The 17,096-nt window shown below is 35.9% G+C and overlaps 1 protein-coding gene across 3 annotated transcripts in view; it reads right to left on the bottom strand.

Annotated features, from left to right (window-relative positions):
* Window positions 1-17,096, bottom strand: part of BTBD9 (BTB domain containing 9) — a 152,035-nt gene that overhangs the window by 76,446 nt on the left and 58,493 nt on the right. For all 3 annotated transcript variants that reach the window (XM_050316241.1, XM_050316243.1, XM_050316242.1), the window contains 2 exons: window positions 9,131-9,240; window positions 512-701 (listed from right to left, as the gene is read on the bottom strand). In XM_050316241.1, the coding sequence (XP_050172198.1) occupies window positions 512-701; window positions 9,131-9,240 (300 nt within the window). The remainder of the gene's footprint in view (window positions 1-511; window positions 702-9,130; window positions 9,241-17,096) is intronic.

Here is a 17,096-nt window from a genome sequence, read left to right as displayed (position 1 = left end):
AATCCGAATCCAAACACACACATTAATCCAGCACCGTAAAGGAATATTCAGGTTACTGTACCTTTATTATACTCTTCATGTTCAAGTAAGAACTAGCACTAATTGTGTAGTGAAAAGGAAATCTGGTTGACTGGAGGTGATGATTTTGTTCAATAAAATCATTTTCACAATGAAGTGGATAAGAGGAATTTCACCTACTTAACCAAAAGTGAGACTGCAATTAAATTCTATTTTAAAATAAGTATATAACTTTAATCTTACAATTTGACTGTTACTATTATTATGCCTCTGTAATGCAACATTTTCAGAAATCGCACTGCTGTATCTCAACAAATAATTCACACATTAATTTTTAACACGCCTACTATACTGAAGTAAGAAGCCAAATCCCAACTACTAAACTAGTCCCCTAATTAAAGATGTTTCCAAATGTCATATATTCTAAAGACAATAACTGCTCAGCGAGAGTTTCACTGCGGCCTTTAATTTAGAGAAAAATAAACCTTCTTACCGTATTGATCCAATCATGTAGGGCTGTGCTAGCTGTACTACAATAGCTCCGCTCCCAAGCTGATGGCATGTGTATCCAGAATCCCAATCATAGTTTTTTGTGTCTCCATTCAATAAGGCATTGCGACTGCGACTTACACCCTCAATCACACTGGCACAGTCTGCAATTGTTGCAACATTTTCAGTAGGAACTGTGAATTAAAAACATAAAGACGACAGACACACAGTCAGAAAACAGTTCAGATACCAGTGGACTTTATTGATGGGAAAGGATTGGTTAAAAAAAAGAAAATTCAAAGTGTGATCAACAGAAGGAAATTTAACTCATATAATGTGAACTATGAACAAGTGATACAGCTAGTTTTTACAGCATTGATCCCAGAATAGCTTGGTAAATTAACAGATGGATTTCAGTCTTGGTAATATGAAAGTACTCTTTTAATACAATTGGGAAAAAATATCTTGTCCAGTAAAACTTCAGAAACTTTAAAACAATTTCTTCCTGTTTTCATGATGAAACTTCCCTCTCTACCCCCAAAAGAAAAAATGAACAGAGACAAAACAAAAACTGGGAGATAATTTAAAGTGCTGATCTGGGCTGTATTCTTCCAGCCCTGTTTTATAAGTGCTTCAACACTTGTTTTTCGAATTACGTATTATTTCCCTTTGTTAACATTTGATCAAGTATGGCACTTTCCAGTTGTAACTTAGAGAGAATCCTAAGCTTTTTGAATGTCCCCTTCCAGCAAGATGACAGATAACATAAAACCCCCAAAGCCATTGGGTTTATGCCCCAACCTACATGCCCCAATCAGGTCCAGCAGTTTCCTAAAAAGCTCAGTTTCTAGCTAACCTCCTCAGCTTCTAAAACTCTCTCTGTTCCCTCTCTCAATCAAAAAATTAAAATTAACAAGACTGAAAAATATGCTCTCTGAACATGTGAAAATCAAGGTTGCTTGCTGAGCCCTTGTTTTTTGGAGGGAAAATGTTAGAAGCTCTGATTGTTCATACAATGATAACAAGAATTCTTTCAGCACAGGTTGCATTAAAAAACAATCTGAGATTTTGCGTGTCAACCTCTGATAAAGGACAAACAATCTGCACCATTTTAAGCCTGCTGTACACAGATAACTTAATCACATACTTTTAATAGCTGCCTGTAAAATATGTATTTAGAGTACTACTACATCTGAAAATGGCTGAAACACAGCTATGTGAAATTTCAGAGCTATTGTATGAGTCTCCAGCAGGCAAAAAAGAGATAATTTTCCACAAAGAGCTGGGATTCCGTGTTTTAAGGGCCCTACTGGTATCAGGAGCATAATCTTAGGACAACCACCAACCAACCAAAACATTGTAAAACACACCCTGGGGGAAAAAAGCAAGCTTGTTGCCAAGTAATAATCCAAGGCAGTGGAAAAGCAACCATTTCTGAAAAATCTACTGTGCTATCAAATGTACTACCACCTCTGTTTGCTCATAAAAAAATTACTAAATCCACCACGTTATTATTCCACAAATCTCTTGATTCCTCAATTACTGAAAAGAGGCATTCAACAATTCTCAGATTCTTGTTGGGAGCAGGTGGTAGACATTAGAAGTACTTCACTGGGAACAATCTGAATAAAACAAAAACTAACAATGCAAACTAAAAGTACTGGCATCGAAATAAAGTTTGCCCTGACTTCCTTTTCTTCCCCTCCTCTCTGGGAGTAAGGGTACTTCTTTGAGTATCCATTTTATACAGGCTTTAAAGCATCTTCTACGTATGGCTGCTTTTTGTAGGAAGAGGAAGCTATTAAAATCTTGATTAAAAAAAAATGAGTCAAAGATAAAGTGTCAAAATCAATGTTCATATTGAAGCTCCATGGCATATTCCAAGCTATGTAAGGCATTGACTGAATGCAGTGCAGCTCAGTTCATCCAGTATTTTGCCTGCATGCCCTCCGAGCATCATCCCGCTCCTTCTCACATCTAGATTTCTGCACTAATCCATGACCTCCTACGAAGATGTTTCCCTGATTAGTCAAACTCCTTAACAACCACACAGAAATTGTCTTGGTGTGTTTTTAATATAATTCTGTGGTCTTCCCTACATCAGCTAATTAGAAAGTGACTCTAACTAATTGAAGAGTGCAGAATGTGCCATACTGTTTCTTTTCTCTAGGGGGTCTGCCACTCCCTATTTTGAATGTTCATTATCATCTTTTATATCCGCTTGATAAATTTATTAAAAATACCATCTGGTGGGGACTCTGCTCTGTGCTGTATTCTAAAGTCTTCTGGTTCTCTGTCTTTTTCCCGTTAGAATTTCTGCTTCAATTTAGGTCACTTGTTTACAAAAATATACTGCCAAAACCAACAGTCTTGTTTCTTTTTTTTTTTTGTTTGTAATCCACCAGTTATCAAGCTTTTACAGTAACCAGTATTGTAAGAGAAAACAAAAGAGGAGATTACAAATATGGAAATATTACTTTTTTTCCCCACTGTTCATACAGCAGTTTTGCCCTGAAAAATCTGATTTGCTTTTATGGAACAGAAAAGATGTGTGTGAATAAAGCATATACATTCTGTAAGTAAGCAAAAGGAAAAGATGATTGAGGTTTCAAGACAGCAACTGTAAACATTTATTAAAACTTACTTTCTTGTCTCCTGGTCTTATGCTGTAGTATGGAGTGATGAACAGCTGGCAGTATATTTAATTCTAGTAATAGTATTTTTGTAAAGGACTGTAATTTTCAAGGCATGGTCTAAGGGTCATCTATACTGATTATATTTAAAGATAAGACAGATAGGTTATTCAACTGTCCTTAGAGATCTTCTAGGATAAAATGTACCAGAAGTGTGTTGTAACCTCAGTCATATTTACTTATCACTCCTTAAGCTTTCTGCTTTTTAACACACTTGATTTTTCATAGGAATTTTTTTTTCTCTGAAGTACTGAGAAAAGAATTTAATGCAGCTGCTGCCAACTGGCTTCCACATCTGAGCATAGGGTATTCCCTTTTATCTCCCATTCTGGACAGGTCAGCTTTTGCTTTCTGTCCATCCACTGTAACTGAACTACAATCAACTGGCTGATGTGGGTGGGTGGGGAAATGACAGAAAATCCTCAAATAACTTTTTGCAGCACAGGAAGGAACAGAACGAAGTGGGTTTCTGTACCAGCTAAAAAACCCAGCCCTTAACGACCCTTAAAACAACTACTAAAATAAACAGAGAGACAGCAGATCTACTAGGTAGTCTTACTGTACAGGAAGGCAGCAATTTAAAGCATTATGGAGTGTTGAATATATTTCTACTGCACTCTAGGCAACAGTCAAAGGTTCTCAGCTAAAGTATCATCACAACTACGATAGACTGAAATGCTGGTAATGTCTTGAACATCGTCAAAATCCTAGAAAGACTTTTTGTCAAACCGCAAAGAAGCAACTGCCTGTCTGCGACCACCGAGGCAGCCTCCCCTCCCAATGTCTCCTGACCGAAATTTGGACTGTGACTGAGGACTTAAGACTGCTGTCTAATCATCTCAAGTCTGAGGAGAAGTAAATCAGGCTCAGGAAAAAAGAATGCATTTGTGTTAAGAATCAGCCCTAGCTGGGCTCAGGGGGTGGTGGAGAAGAATTTTGGGTGTGTGATGGTGGAATCTCTCCACACCAAACCAAAGCAGTAAACCCCCTTGCTCTGGGAAGACCACGTACACATGGAACACTCACATGAAAGGCAGCTGAGAAGGGGTCACAAACCACTAAAGACCCCCAAAGTCATGCCCCAACTACTCCTGAGGCCTTTTCTATCACCAGAGGACTGCACATGAGCCAAGTGAGGCAACAAATCCAGAGCCTGTCCCAAAAGACTCCCCAGGGGAGGTGCCTGGGCATCTCCTGAACACATATTAATCCATTGGAGGCTGTTTTTCACGACCTTCATCACCAAGAAAAGCAGAAGAACTGGACCAATGAGATGCTGCCAGGTTCCACATTGGTGACACTTTTTCTATTTTAATCTCTCTCTGTCAGTTTTTTTCTTTCTCCACCTCCTTTTTCCTATTTCTTTCTATCTCTCTTTCTCAGCCTCACATTTACCATTAAATAAAACTCATACTATTGACTTTGGCATCTGATCTTGTTTGCACCTTGATTCGGGTAGAGGCATTTCTAATAAATTTAATAACTAGATCGTTACAGCAATACGACTGTTCATTTTACTCAATTCTCTTTGGAAACTTACAAAATCATCACTGTGAAGAAATTATCAACAAAAAAATTATACTGGAAGGAATAAATTTTTGTTTTAGTTAATACAAAGAAGTGATTTTCCTCTCATGATGATATCTGTTAAATGTACAGCTTTCAATTGCTTTGTACTTAACTGTAAAATTGCATTTCTTCTCTACCTGAACATCTACTAAGCTGGCATAAGTTTTCTCACCAGAAAGTGATGGCTAGAAAACACAAAGCTGATGCTAAAAAAAATATTAAAGATGTAAGTATTATTTCAGGGTTTGACCATATTGTTTTGAATAAAAGGATATTTTGGCATTTTGTTTTCATTATTTTCCACATGATAAAAGATTTGTTAAGTCTAATCTTTATTCAGTATATGAATTTGCTTTTGTTTATTTGCTATGTGGTAAAAAAAAAAAAAGAAATCTACAGACTTTTTAGTTAATTAAAAGTACAGTAACAAAGTCCTGTCTCTCCTTCTACACACTTTCTTGTTTTCTGGAGTTGAAACTTGCTGATGAAATTGCTACATTTAATTTAAATCTTCAATCAATAAATCAAGAGCTCAAGAAATACCAACTTCAAGCAAATATCAACAGCATTTCCACCTGTTTCAGTGAAACGCTTTCTGCAAGCCATATTTATCTGGAAAAGAAAACCCCACTAATACTTCTCTATGGATTTGAAAAAACTTCAGAGAAGGACAATTTTTCACATGATATCAGCTAGAGCTCATGATTTCTGATCCAATAAAATTAGAAGAAAAATATTCAAGTCATTAAAATGGCCATACTTTTAATTCCCAACCAATAGGCTGCTACAGGGCTCTTTCATTAAACCTTATGCCTGAAGAAGGTTTTCAGAAATAACAACTATTTTAGGAAGTACATATCCTTTGTTTCAGCACTAAAAATAGAAAGAAAAGAAAAAGTGGGAAAAAAAAGGAACTGGAACCATATGAACAGAATTTTGTTGAACAATGGATACCAGTAACTAAACCAAGCATGTGACTGTCCTTTCTTATAGAAAGAGAAAAAAAAAAAAAAATCACTGCAGTATTTAGATCGTCTTCAAATTTTCATAACTTCCTAAAGCTATGCTTGTAGCAGCTGGGTAAGCCTGCATAGTTTTGGAAGAAAGCTAACCTTTTTAAAAGAGAAAAAACCAAAATATGATAGCTTTGTGTGGAGTCGACATTAAACTAGACACAAAAATAGCATCTCTCGCTGCTTCCTTGGAGAGAGACAAAGCAATCTTTTACAAAGCTGAACCACACACTAGGAAACTGATATGACTGGTTTCTCTCTGTTACACATTTAGTTTAGCTTTGTTTCAAATAACTTCCAAAGCCAAGTGAATGTTTATTTGTATTTTTTTCCCTTTTAAAACAAGTTCTCCTGAGGCACTGAACAGCACAAAAATGAAGGTTCACAGTGATTCATAAGCGCTGAACAGCATTCCCCAAAGGGTGACCAAGGACACTCCATTGTTTTATATCCATCTTCTGCTCCTCAGCCATTATTCACTGTTCTCCCTTTCATCTGTAATGTACAAGTTACAAGACAACCTGATAGACTGAGACAGACTAGAGACAAACACAACTTCATGTACAGGGCGCCCACGCTGCACTTCCTATGACCTTAACCAGGCTCAAAATAGGCCAGTAGGTTGCTCAAACTCACACACCCACACAGTCCTTGACTGCCCCTCAGCACTGAGTAGTGATTAAAAGACTAAGTGAGGTTATCAGTTTTTTCCCTTTCAGGCAGAAAAGAGGAACTGGTTCCTATATTTAGATAGGGTAAAAACCCCAGGAACCAAAAGAGATATTGCACAGAAGCAGTCCTTTACCTGCTGTTGTAACTTCTTGCCGCTGGGCAGATATACATCACAACACACCAGGTACTGCTTCTGCCTCTGTCTCTTGCTTGTGAAAACATTCTTTTGTTTTGGATTCCAGATTAAATATTAGTGTCTAAAGACCATTCAAAATGTCAGAAGTAGAAGTTATTAAAAGCAAGCACTATGATTTTGAGATTAAAAAATATTTACATCCTTGTTAAATTAAAGTTATGCCGATATCATGAATTTAATATGTAAAACTGTTAACTCACACATTTAGAGATAATCCTATGCCAAACAGAAAAATTACATCTCAACCCTAACATCTGCATTAGGGAATAATTTCATGTGATGGAATTAATTTCTGTCACTTTCCTCATTCCACAAGACAGCAAAGTGTAAACCAACACTAAAACGCCACACAGGGCTAGAAAGAGAATTTTCTGCTACTTTTACTTCAAAACTACTACTCAGCTACCATTGGGTCATGCCAATACCATATCCAGTACTGTGTAAAGTAACCGCATAAATCATCTCTCACATTAACTTTTAAATGTAATATGTAAAGTTAATAATTTTTCATTAAAACCTTGTATGCAATAACACAACAACATAAAATTGTTATCATGAAACAGTACTTCATTTTTATTTGTTTACCAGCCCTCTAATCTTCACTCTACAGTGACAGCCATTACATAGATACTAAGTATCAGTAATAATATAGCTGAAAAATTATCCTCTTTGCCTACAGCTTTCTGATCAAGTTGGATAGCTTTCAAAAAAAAATAAATTATTCTGAAGTCTCCACATAAGATCCCTAAACAAATACCTCAGAGGCATTATTTCTTTGGAATGAGTTTTCAAACGGCAAAGTCTCTGCATATTATCTTCAGTGTTGTTTTGGTACAAGTAAGGGTCACAAAGTCTTTCTGAAAAGGGCCACATGGCCTTCAAGGGCTGACCAATATTTCGTTTTTTTAATAAAACAGGTTATAGAAACAGCAGCTGTATTTGTTCTAACCTAATTTAATACCATATTTAATATCATATGGGATAAGCATTGAACCCAATGAACTGTTTCTCAATGGTTGAAGATGAAAGCTTCTATACTCAGTCAACTTAAAAACAACCTACTCTGAATACTGCACTTTCATATATTTAGTGGAACTTTCCTAACTGCCTTCAGTTCACTTTACCCTATTCTGTTCACTGCAGAAGCAGAAACAGAAATTAACATTACAAATTCTCATCACAGCAATAAAATAAGTCTGTGCTAACTACACCACCGGTAGTTATACAGAGTTTTTACAGAAGTGGACCTTGGACAGTCCGCTTGATCACAGGAGCCAGACAATATGGTACCTTATGGTAACCATCAGAGGTATGGAAAACAAAGGATGGAAAACAAAATGGATATAAGGTTACTTTGATGGATCAAAGTTGTTAAAAATATTTTTGAATAGGCAATACTGATAACCATAAATTCTGGTGGAACAGCCCTTATGCCCCTGCTCCCAACTTGACTGCCCTCAACTAAATCCCTAAATCTTCCCAACTGTACCTTTTTCACCACAAATTCTTCAGGGTTGTGTAAATATTAAGAGTTTTCTCAGGGAAAAAAATAAAATAAATGTGTCTCATGCTATTTTGAAAACTGTTTTCCCTTCCATCTGTCATAGGTGCATACTTTATATATTTAAAATCAGCATGAACTCCGAGAATTTTGCTGAAATTCTCCATTTCATGCCAGAATTAATAAACTGGGGAAAATCCCATCTAGACAACTACTAAAAGGCACATAATACTCTTTCCAATGAACTTGAAGATCTGACTTTCATGAGTATAAATGGAAGAAAGCACACAAGCCACTCTGTTTGAACTATTCAAAAAAATTAGATCTTACCATGACATATTTTATCATTCAGTAGTGTTGGTCTGCTGGGGATTTCTACCTTAAGTAATGTCAAGGTACTTAAATCAGTATTATATAAGCTGTCCAGAGCTAACAGAGCTCCATCAACATGGTGTTCTGAGAATAACAGCAACCAATATAACGTTCTGCCATGGCTAAGCAAGTCTACAACTCTTTGGGGGAAAATCAACACATGAGAGTTTACTTTCAGCAGTTGAAACTAGGTTGTATAAGAGTCCCTAAATGCCCAAATCCATCTTCACTGCAATAAATAGCTCTAGTTACTCTATTCTTGTAAAAGAATTTGGGCTAACCGAGTGGGAGGAAAGAGCAACCATACTATGACATGCAACAAAAAATTAGATTGTCAGCACAGAGTGACTCAATTACCAGTAGCTTTGTCAGCAGCAGTTGATGTAATTTGAATTTCAGCATTCCTGCAGCATCATTAATTAATCCACAAAACTGGAATTTCAAAGAAGTTGCAAGAACTGCCCTGCTAATTCTGTGCTTACAGCATTGTTTAACTCAAATGAGAGATTTCTGTGTGGAAACAGGAGTAAGAGTGTAGTGATGGTCAGCTTTAAAAGACAAGCATTCACAACAGTTCATGTAGAAGGAAAACAGTTTCATCTCTTACCTATCAGACCCTTCTCAAGAGTAAAGGATTTGTTTGTGAACATGCATTCAAATGCCACAATATGGAAAACTTTGTTCACTGTGTTGTGAGTCCCAACAATTCGAATATACCTATAGGGAAAAAAAAAAAAGGTAAATAGCACAAGTTAAACACGATAAAGTTCTGTTCACTATCATGCAACTGATCCAGTCGGACTAAAACGTGCAGACCCATAAGAACTGAGTAACTGTTTAAAAAAAGAAAAACGAATAAAAAGACAATAAATTTCACAGCAAGTTTACATCTAGTCAGGATGCTGGTTACACTACAATTCAAGAAGAAAAAAATTTTTAAAGAGATGTGAAATCTGTTAAAATATTTCTGGATTAATTTGCCAAGAAAAGTAAAGTGAGGCACCTTCCGCTTCAGAAATGGTCTGTTAGTGCATATGTGTGCTCATAGAGGCTTTAAATAATAATAATAAAAATAATAATCCTTTCACCAACAAATTTTCATCACTGTGAAAGATTTCACAGCCAGAACAAACTCAGCAAATCAGTCAGGTTTTATTTCAGAAGCCAAAAATTAATTCCATTTTATTATGACTGTTTCTAATTCTAACACTGAGTGTACAGGATATCAATCTCTTTGTTGGTGTGTCCTTTATTAATAACAAAAAACCCCCAAAATCTCTAAACATTCAAATGTTATGAAATAAAACTAACTCTGGGTTTCAGTCCTGGTTGTATAACTTACACTTTTACACTCCAATTGCAAATCGAATAGTGCTGCTCTTGAACACTGTGACCTATTCACCTGCTGTATTACCCTGAAAGCTTCACCTTCCATAAACAAACACTAACCTCAATTCAGTCCGATTTTGCATTTTCTGAAGAGACTCAACAGTTCTTACTATACTTTTTGAAAAATCTTAAAAGGAATCTTGTACACCATCTCAATAAATGCTGAACAAGCAGCACAGAAAACAACCAGAACCAAATACCACTACCCCACAAAATGGGTTACTCACACTGCAGAAAAGTTTGTATGGAATTAACTCAATTCAACTGAGAAGTATCAGAACGTATGAATCTTTACCAATATTCTCGATCTGTGGTATAAAACAATCTTTCACTTACCCAGTATAATTATATTTCCAACATCACGGCCATTCCCCAACAGCATTGTTTTCACTTGTGTTTCTCACAGATCAATTTCAATGTGTATCAAGACATTTTTCAGTCCTATGATTTCTTTTTAAACAATAAAGCAACCCTTATAGCTATTTAGTGTACTAATGTTCAACCTCCAAATTTCATTTATCATGACTTGCAACAAAAAATATTATACACTATTCCCTAATTAACTCACAGATCAATTAATTATCACAGCAGCAAATTTCCTGAAAATTATATTATGTAGAAAACATAAAGTAGTAAAATAAAAGAAAATATTTTTTATTCATAAAGAAGTTGAACCTAAGTCTTAAGAGTAAAGCAGAAATTAGCCCTTACTATGTAACTGTGCCAAGTGCCTGCAAAGACCATCGCAGGAATCTTGGCTGACAGAGAAACAGCAGTTCTTTCCCCAGACCTGCCCATGTGGACCAGATTACTTTCTTTTCACAAGCACAGGTAACCCTAATGAACCCTAAACACACAGGTAATGTCCAGGATTTGACAATGGTAACTGTTCTTGTTCTCTCCAGCCTCAGAAGCACAAAATTCAATTAAACACAAGAAAAATCTTGGAATATTTTTAAGTGTGTACGTGGAGGCTGGCTTGCCACAGAGACTCCCTCATCTCTCTCAGGCAAGAAAGGTATTGATTGAGTTACGCTGCTTGGACAAAACACACTCCCAGTTAACCAACAGAGCATTATTAATGGACAGATACTTTGGCATCCTTCAGTTATACTTCCTTGCCTTAAAGAGTTTAGAGAATAAACAAAGTAACAATATTAATAGGAACACAAGAAACTGCTTCATAATTAGCTTTAAAACTGATTAATTTAGATTTTTCATGTTATGAAATTGTAACACTAGACCAAACTTCTTGATTGCTTTTTCAGTGAGACTAGAAATTATTCAAATTCCTGCCAGCAGCAAAGCAGGTTTATACAACACAAAGTTATCTATGAATCTTTGTGTGATTGCAGAATAAAAGAATCACAATCCAATGGCCAGTCTAGCTCCACTGTCAATGGCCTTTAGACTCAACTGATAAGACTGAGGGGAAGATAGAAAAACACTCTGAATCATTCTTTAAAGAGAAAACCTTGATCTGTTTGTGGTGTTTAAAAGTACTTCCCTGGCAGGTGACCAGGAATGCAGCACGATAACTTTGCTCCTTTATTTTATTTTATGGCCCTCTTTGAGAACAAGGGATACTGAAAATATAAATGCTATAAGAGTTTCACCCACATGTCACAGACTTCTCTAACCACAGTTAGTCATGCTACACATGGCCCTAAAATTCCCAAAACGGGAATACCAAAAAAATCTAGGTGGTTTTTTGTTTGTTTGTTTTTGTTTTTTTTTCTCACAAGAAAATTGTTTTAACTAGAGGGAAAACAGTACGTTCTACCAGAGCTTGGCAAATTTTAAACTTCTACAGTTTGAATGGACTCCCTGGGTTGATTAATTAGTCACCCACATGGCAACAGCCCTCAACCATCCCCCATTTTTCCCAGAGCAATTCTTCACATTTACACAAAACCATGACATGGGTACTCCGTTGTGGCTACAAATACTCATGTTTCTGAACAACTAAATTATGTTTTACTTCTGCTCTTTACATTTGTACAGCTGACACATTTAATTCAGATAACAGCTGCTGCAGAGCATACCACTGATTCAGCTGTGGATACCCTGGAGGACTACTAATACCAGAGCTCCGCTGCCTACATCAGAACAGTGCTTAGGACATACATGTCAAAATATAAAAACATGTATACTCTAGAAGTCATTTTAATCCTTCATTATAATAGCACCAGTAAGATACAGACAAACTCTAAAATATATTAAGCACAGATTCCAATCTGTTGAGAATATTGAGACAGAAGAGTAAATAAGGAGAGGTCATGGAAACTAACTGGTATTTTGCACTGATACCCACTCTAAGTTACTATCAAAGCAATCTAGAACAGCAACAGCAAACTCAAAGAACTAAATCAAATACGTTCAAAATGTGCTCTTATGAACTTGGCATTCCATTTTCCTTCATGGAGCATTTGGTATGAGACACCAGTGCTAGCCCTACATAATTTATATCTCCCCTAACTGCTTAAAATCCACTAACATTCACATTCCAATCACTGCCACAAAGATGCATGAGGTACAGCCTAACACACAAGGGCATTTGAAGATATTCTGTTTGTCTTTTAGTGGAAAAGGAAACAGTGCTATTCAACACCATCTAAACTCCATTTATTGACAACTCCCTAAAACGTATAATCCTTCAGACTCACACAGCTGAATCAACAGTCCCATGGCAGGAAGATAGAAAAAACAAGGAGGAAAAAATCTATTGCCAGCATTAAATCATGTGGAAAAACAGTGGACATAAATAAATATATAAAATAAAGAATTAAGCCAGAACAAACTTGAAAAGCATATCTGTCTTTTGACAGAAGACAAGTTTTCCTGCTCTTAGACAGGAAAGTCTAACAAAGTCTATCGCATAACAAAGGAAATCCCTGCTGCAAATATTGAAAACAAGAGTGACAAATCAAACAAAAAACTTCCACAAGACAAAATCATTAAACTCTAGCAGCAAAAGTACACGTAACACCTGCAAAGCCCACAGTAACAAAATGTACAGTAACAAACATTTTCACCTTTGCAATTGATGCCAATACAACCAACAGGGTAGCAGTCTGAAAACACGTTTCTCTCTGTAATGTGCTAAAACGTGCATCCAGATATCTCATGGTGGAGTACTCAAGTGGCTACAAATATTGGTATACAATACTCACACAGCACATGTAATTGCTTGTGTACTATACATAAGCAGTGTATCAACCAAGCAACCAATGTTTCTCAACATATTTAATCAAATTAACACTGATGTGCTTTGGAACATAAGTGACACTTGCACAATCTGATATTTTGTATTCCATAGGTAAGAATAATGAGCTTACAAATGTTTTGTTTTTCATTACTGGTTTCCAATTTTTATTTTTTATAACAAAAAACCTCTAATTTCAGATAAGCTTGCATGAATCTCCATCTTCACATTGTATGCATCTCTAGTTCCACTGATGTTCTCAAATCCGAACTTGGTTTGCCAGGTTTTGTTTCAGATCAGATCTCAACCCAAAACAGCTCTGTTACCTAGAACTCACCTAACTGTGAGCAGAAATCTGCAATTACACCTGATCTCATAATGGACTTCTATCACATGAATAAAAAACAAGGTAGAAGAAGATAGTAAGACTTTGATTTAAAGAATTCTGTATTTAAACCCTACCCTTGATTTGACTTTGCAGCCAAACACAAATATCACTTTCATTTATCTTTATGCTATCTTTGTTGAATACATAAAAATGGGACTCTAATAAATTCAATTTTACAGAAAAAAGAATAGCTCTTATAAACAGAGAAGAAAGCATTGTCCCTCAGAATGTCTGGTTCTAGCCCAAACTGGTCACAGGATTTAGAGAGCAGACACAAGCTGGCTCTGCATCGCTTCCAGGCTGCTTGACATGGAGTCAGATTCTTTCCAAAATACAAATAATCTTCACCAGGATTCGTTTTCTTTGAATCATCCTATGTCCTGATGTAGTTTCAAGACTTTGGGTCAATTTAGCTTAGGCTTCATTACATAGATACATTATAGCCTCTACATTTTTAAACATATTGAAGAAAACAGAAGAAAATACAGGATAGTTCTGCTCAATGAAATCTAAGAATGTTTTCCATTTTCCCCAGGTTCTCACATTCAACTAGTCTGTGAATTTAGCATGCACTAATTACTTCTTGCTCCAAAGATAGTACAGTAAGTGCTGTCTAGATCTAGCCTGGAATCAGACAATACACAATATGACAAAGAAACTCTACCATTTGTTACATTAAAATTATACTGGAAAAGTACCAAGCAATACTCAAATGAAATCAGCTAAGTATTGTAACATAAAAATGATGGAATACATCTTTTTCATCAATATTTTTATAATTTGAAAATTCATACCTATGGATTCAATTCCATGTAGAATTGAAGGTGGAGGTGGTTAGAAAATTGATGCAAAGTATTGCCGGCTCAATTTTGAATTGGCTATGCAATTATGGAATGCTGCAATGTGGGGTAATTCATTAAGTTAAGTCTGCCTTATAAATTTTAAACATTTATGATATACCATAAGTGTGGTTTAGATCTGAGACAAGACTGGTTCTGTTAACTGGTTCCTTAACTAAAGATATGAGGATACAGTTATTATATCCCTCTACTACCCAGTGATTTACAGATTTACAGATGCCAAGTCAACAGTTACTATGTCACTTACAAGAAACATCAACTTAAATTGTTCAACAGTAGAAGCAATGCTTGCAGGAGCAAAACCCTTAAAAAAAAATTCGCACTCAAACTAGTGGAATGTCAGTTCTGACTGCTTTGGCGTTCCTTTATGACATAAATAAAGTGTGTAACATCTGTTCTGCTCCTGACAACACACAGCTTAGCCAAACTTTTTAACTATAATCATTCTTTGGCTGCATTTTAGAAATTATTAATGAAGACTCACATTTACATGAAATATGTATCAGTCACTATGAAACGGAAGAGAAGCCTCACTGGAAATTATAAGACACATTTTTCATGTTGGTGAAACAAATGTCTGATGTGAGACAGATCAGTGAAAGTAACAACCAATTACTTCTAAATTCACCAAGTTGTGTCTTTTATGGGAAAAATCTGATATGATATCAATTAGCCGTATCACCTGCTACACATATACATGGTTGCTACCTCTGTTAATCAGTGTCTCTAATCTTTGCTGCTTTTTGTATATATTCCAGCATATTAAAGACCTAATTCCTAACTACTGCAGGCCTGAACTGAGCTATAAAATAAAGGACAAAAGAAATATTATTTATGGGACTGTTCATCAAACATGGACAGTGCAGCAGATTCAATCTCATAAGCTTCATAGGTCTAGTTCTTTTTAAATCCAATTGTGTTTTACAGGAAATAATAGATAACATGATGAAAGAAGATCATAAATTTGGATTACAAGTAGGTCTATATTAAGTTGCACAAACATTCCTACACAGCTCAGCAGCAATGACATGGCAAATGAGAAGGGTAGTGACTTCCAATATTTGGACCAAGATAACCGAACTTCCAGAAATTCAAGTTCCTGTGAGAAGAGTTGAATTATGGTTAATTTGAAGGCAAAGTATTTAAAACAAAAACTACTCTAAGTAATTATTTCTTGTTCTCACTCGTTCTTTTTTTTTTTTTTTTTGGGGGGTGTGGGGGTGGGGGGAATTTGTTTCAGCTGTAGAGTAAAACCACATGTATCACACAGTATTTACCACATTTCTCTTGGTGATTTAATAAGCAATCAGGAGAACTGTTAAATTCAGAACAGCACTTTGCAGTATTGCACCAGTTAAATTAATTATCCAGATATTTGCTCACTGAAAGATTACCATCAGGCTGGACTGGTACAGTGAGTGCTACAGCCCCAAGAAAACTTTATTATTTTGTTAAAATGTAGATCTTGTTCTCCTATAAAATGAAAATTACGTATTTTTGACATGTTTATGAAATATCCCACTAAAACTCATGAGCAGGTGAGCAGACTGCAGAACACAGAAATATATTTACTGAGCTACAGAATTTAGGTCTCTTCAAGTTGTTCCTTAACCAAAGAACAATTACCACTCATGCAGTTCTTTTCCTATGGGTAAACACATAAAAATATTAAACTGTTGCTATCTAATGTCACAAACCTTAAAATCAATTTGGAGGCAATGGAAGGGGAAGAGAATAAATGGTAACCAGAAAAATAAAGACTTTTCTTTTAAGTGGAATGGAAAAGTAAAACTCTCACCTGTCCAAAATTTGCTCAACACTGAGTGAGCTGCATGTAGGTTCCTTGTAGGTAATACTTATCCAGTGGGAGATCACAACCACTGACTCAGGGACCAACTACTAAAAATGAACCCCAGACCTGAATGCAAGGAAGAACTACACAGAATAATTAGCATGGGAAGCAAGAAATATATCTAGCAAAGAGGGGCTTGAGTACTAATTAATGCAAACATTATGTCACATGTATCCTCTGAATGCTGATATCTTTGTTTGTTAAAATGCACAGTGTAAAGTTTTGATGGTTACCACCCAGCTCCCTACTTTGAGCAAACTACAACAAAGAGTAGAACTACCTCGCCTGTGAGTTGGTGTCGCGCACCAGGTAATGAGTCCGCGTTTGAGACAACAGCACGTATTTGTATCAGTAACAACAACAAATTTGCCTTGATCTTTCTTTGTAATACCCTTCAAATAATAATAATAACAGATCCCACAGAGCATTGAAAGGATGTGAAAAAGTCAGTACTTGCCTGTGCACAAATATTTCTGCCAGCTGCAAGATGACTGCTTCTGTAGTGAACTAATGTTTATGGCCATGGGAAAAAAACCACTACAATAGTAACTTCCTTCACTATGAACAAGGAATCTTTCATTTGGGAATGAAACAGAGCTTTATCTGGATACCTACTTAAAGATAGAATACATTAAGCCATCATCCATTTGGCTATCTATATATTAACCAGTGTCAGAGAGAGGTTTCATCAGCTGTTCCTAAAAAGCAACATAAAGTATAAGAATTGTACTGAAAATGCTGAAAGTTGCAAATTGAAAGGCTTTAGCATCATGACAAAATAAAGGCTTCTTAAATAATTTAGTGATCTACCTAGGTTCCTCTAATGTAACAAGCTCATTTCTTCTCCATAAACCTCTGCCTTTTTCAGTCCAGATGACA

Source organism: Myiozetetes cayanensis, unplaced genomic scaffold (assembly GCF_022539395.1).
Source record: "Myiozetetes cayanensis isolate MyiCay16 unplaced genomic scaffold, myiCay2020 scf2-11, whole genome shotgun sequence".
In the NCBI taxonomy this organism is placed as follows: domain Eukaryota; kingdom Metazoa; phylum Chordata; class Aves; order Passeriformes; family Tyrannidae; genus Myiozetetes; species Myiozetetes cayanensis.
The sequence above is the reverse complement of the archived record's forward strand: the minus strand, read 5'-3'. Positions and strand labels throughout refer to the sequence as shown.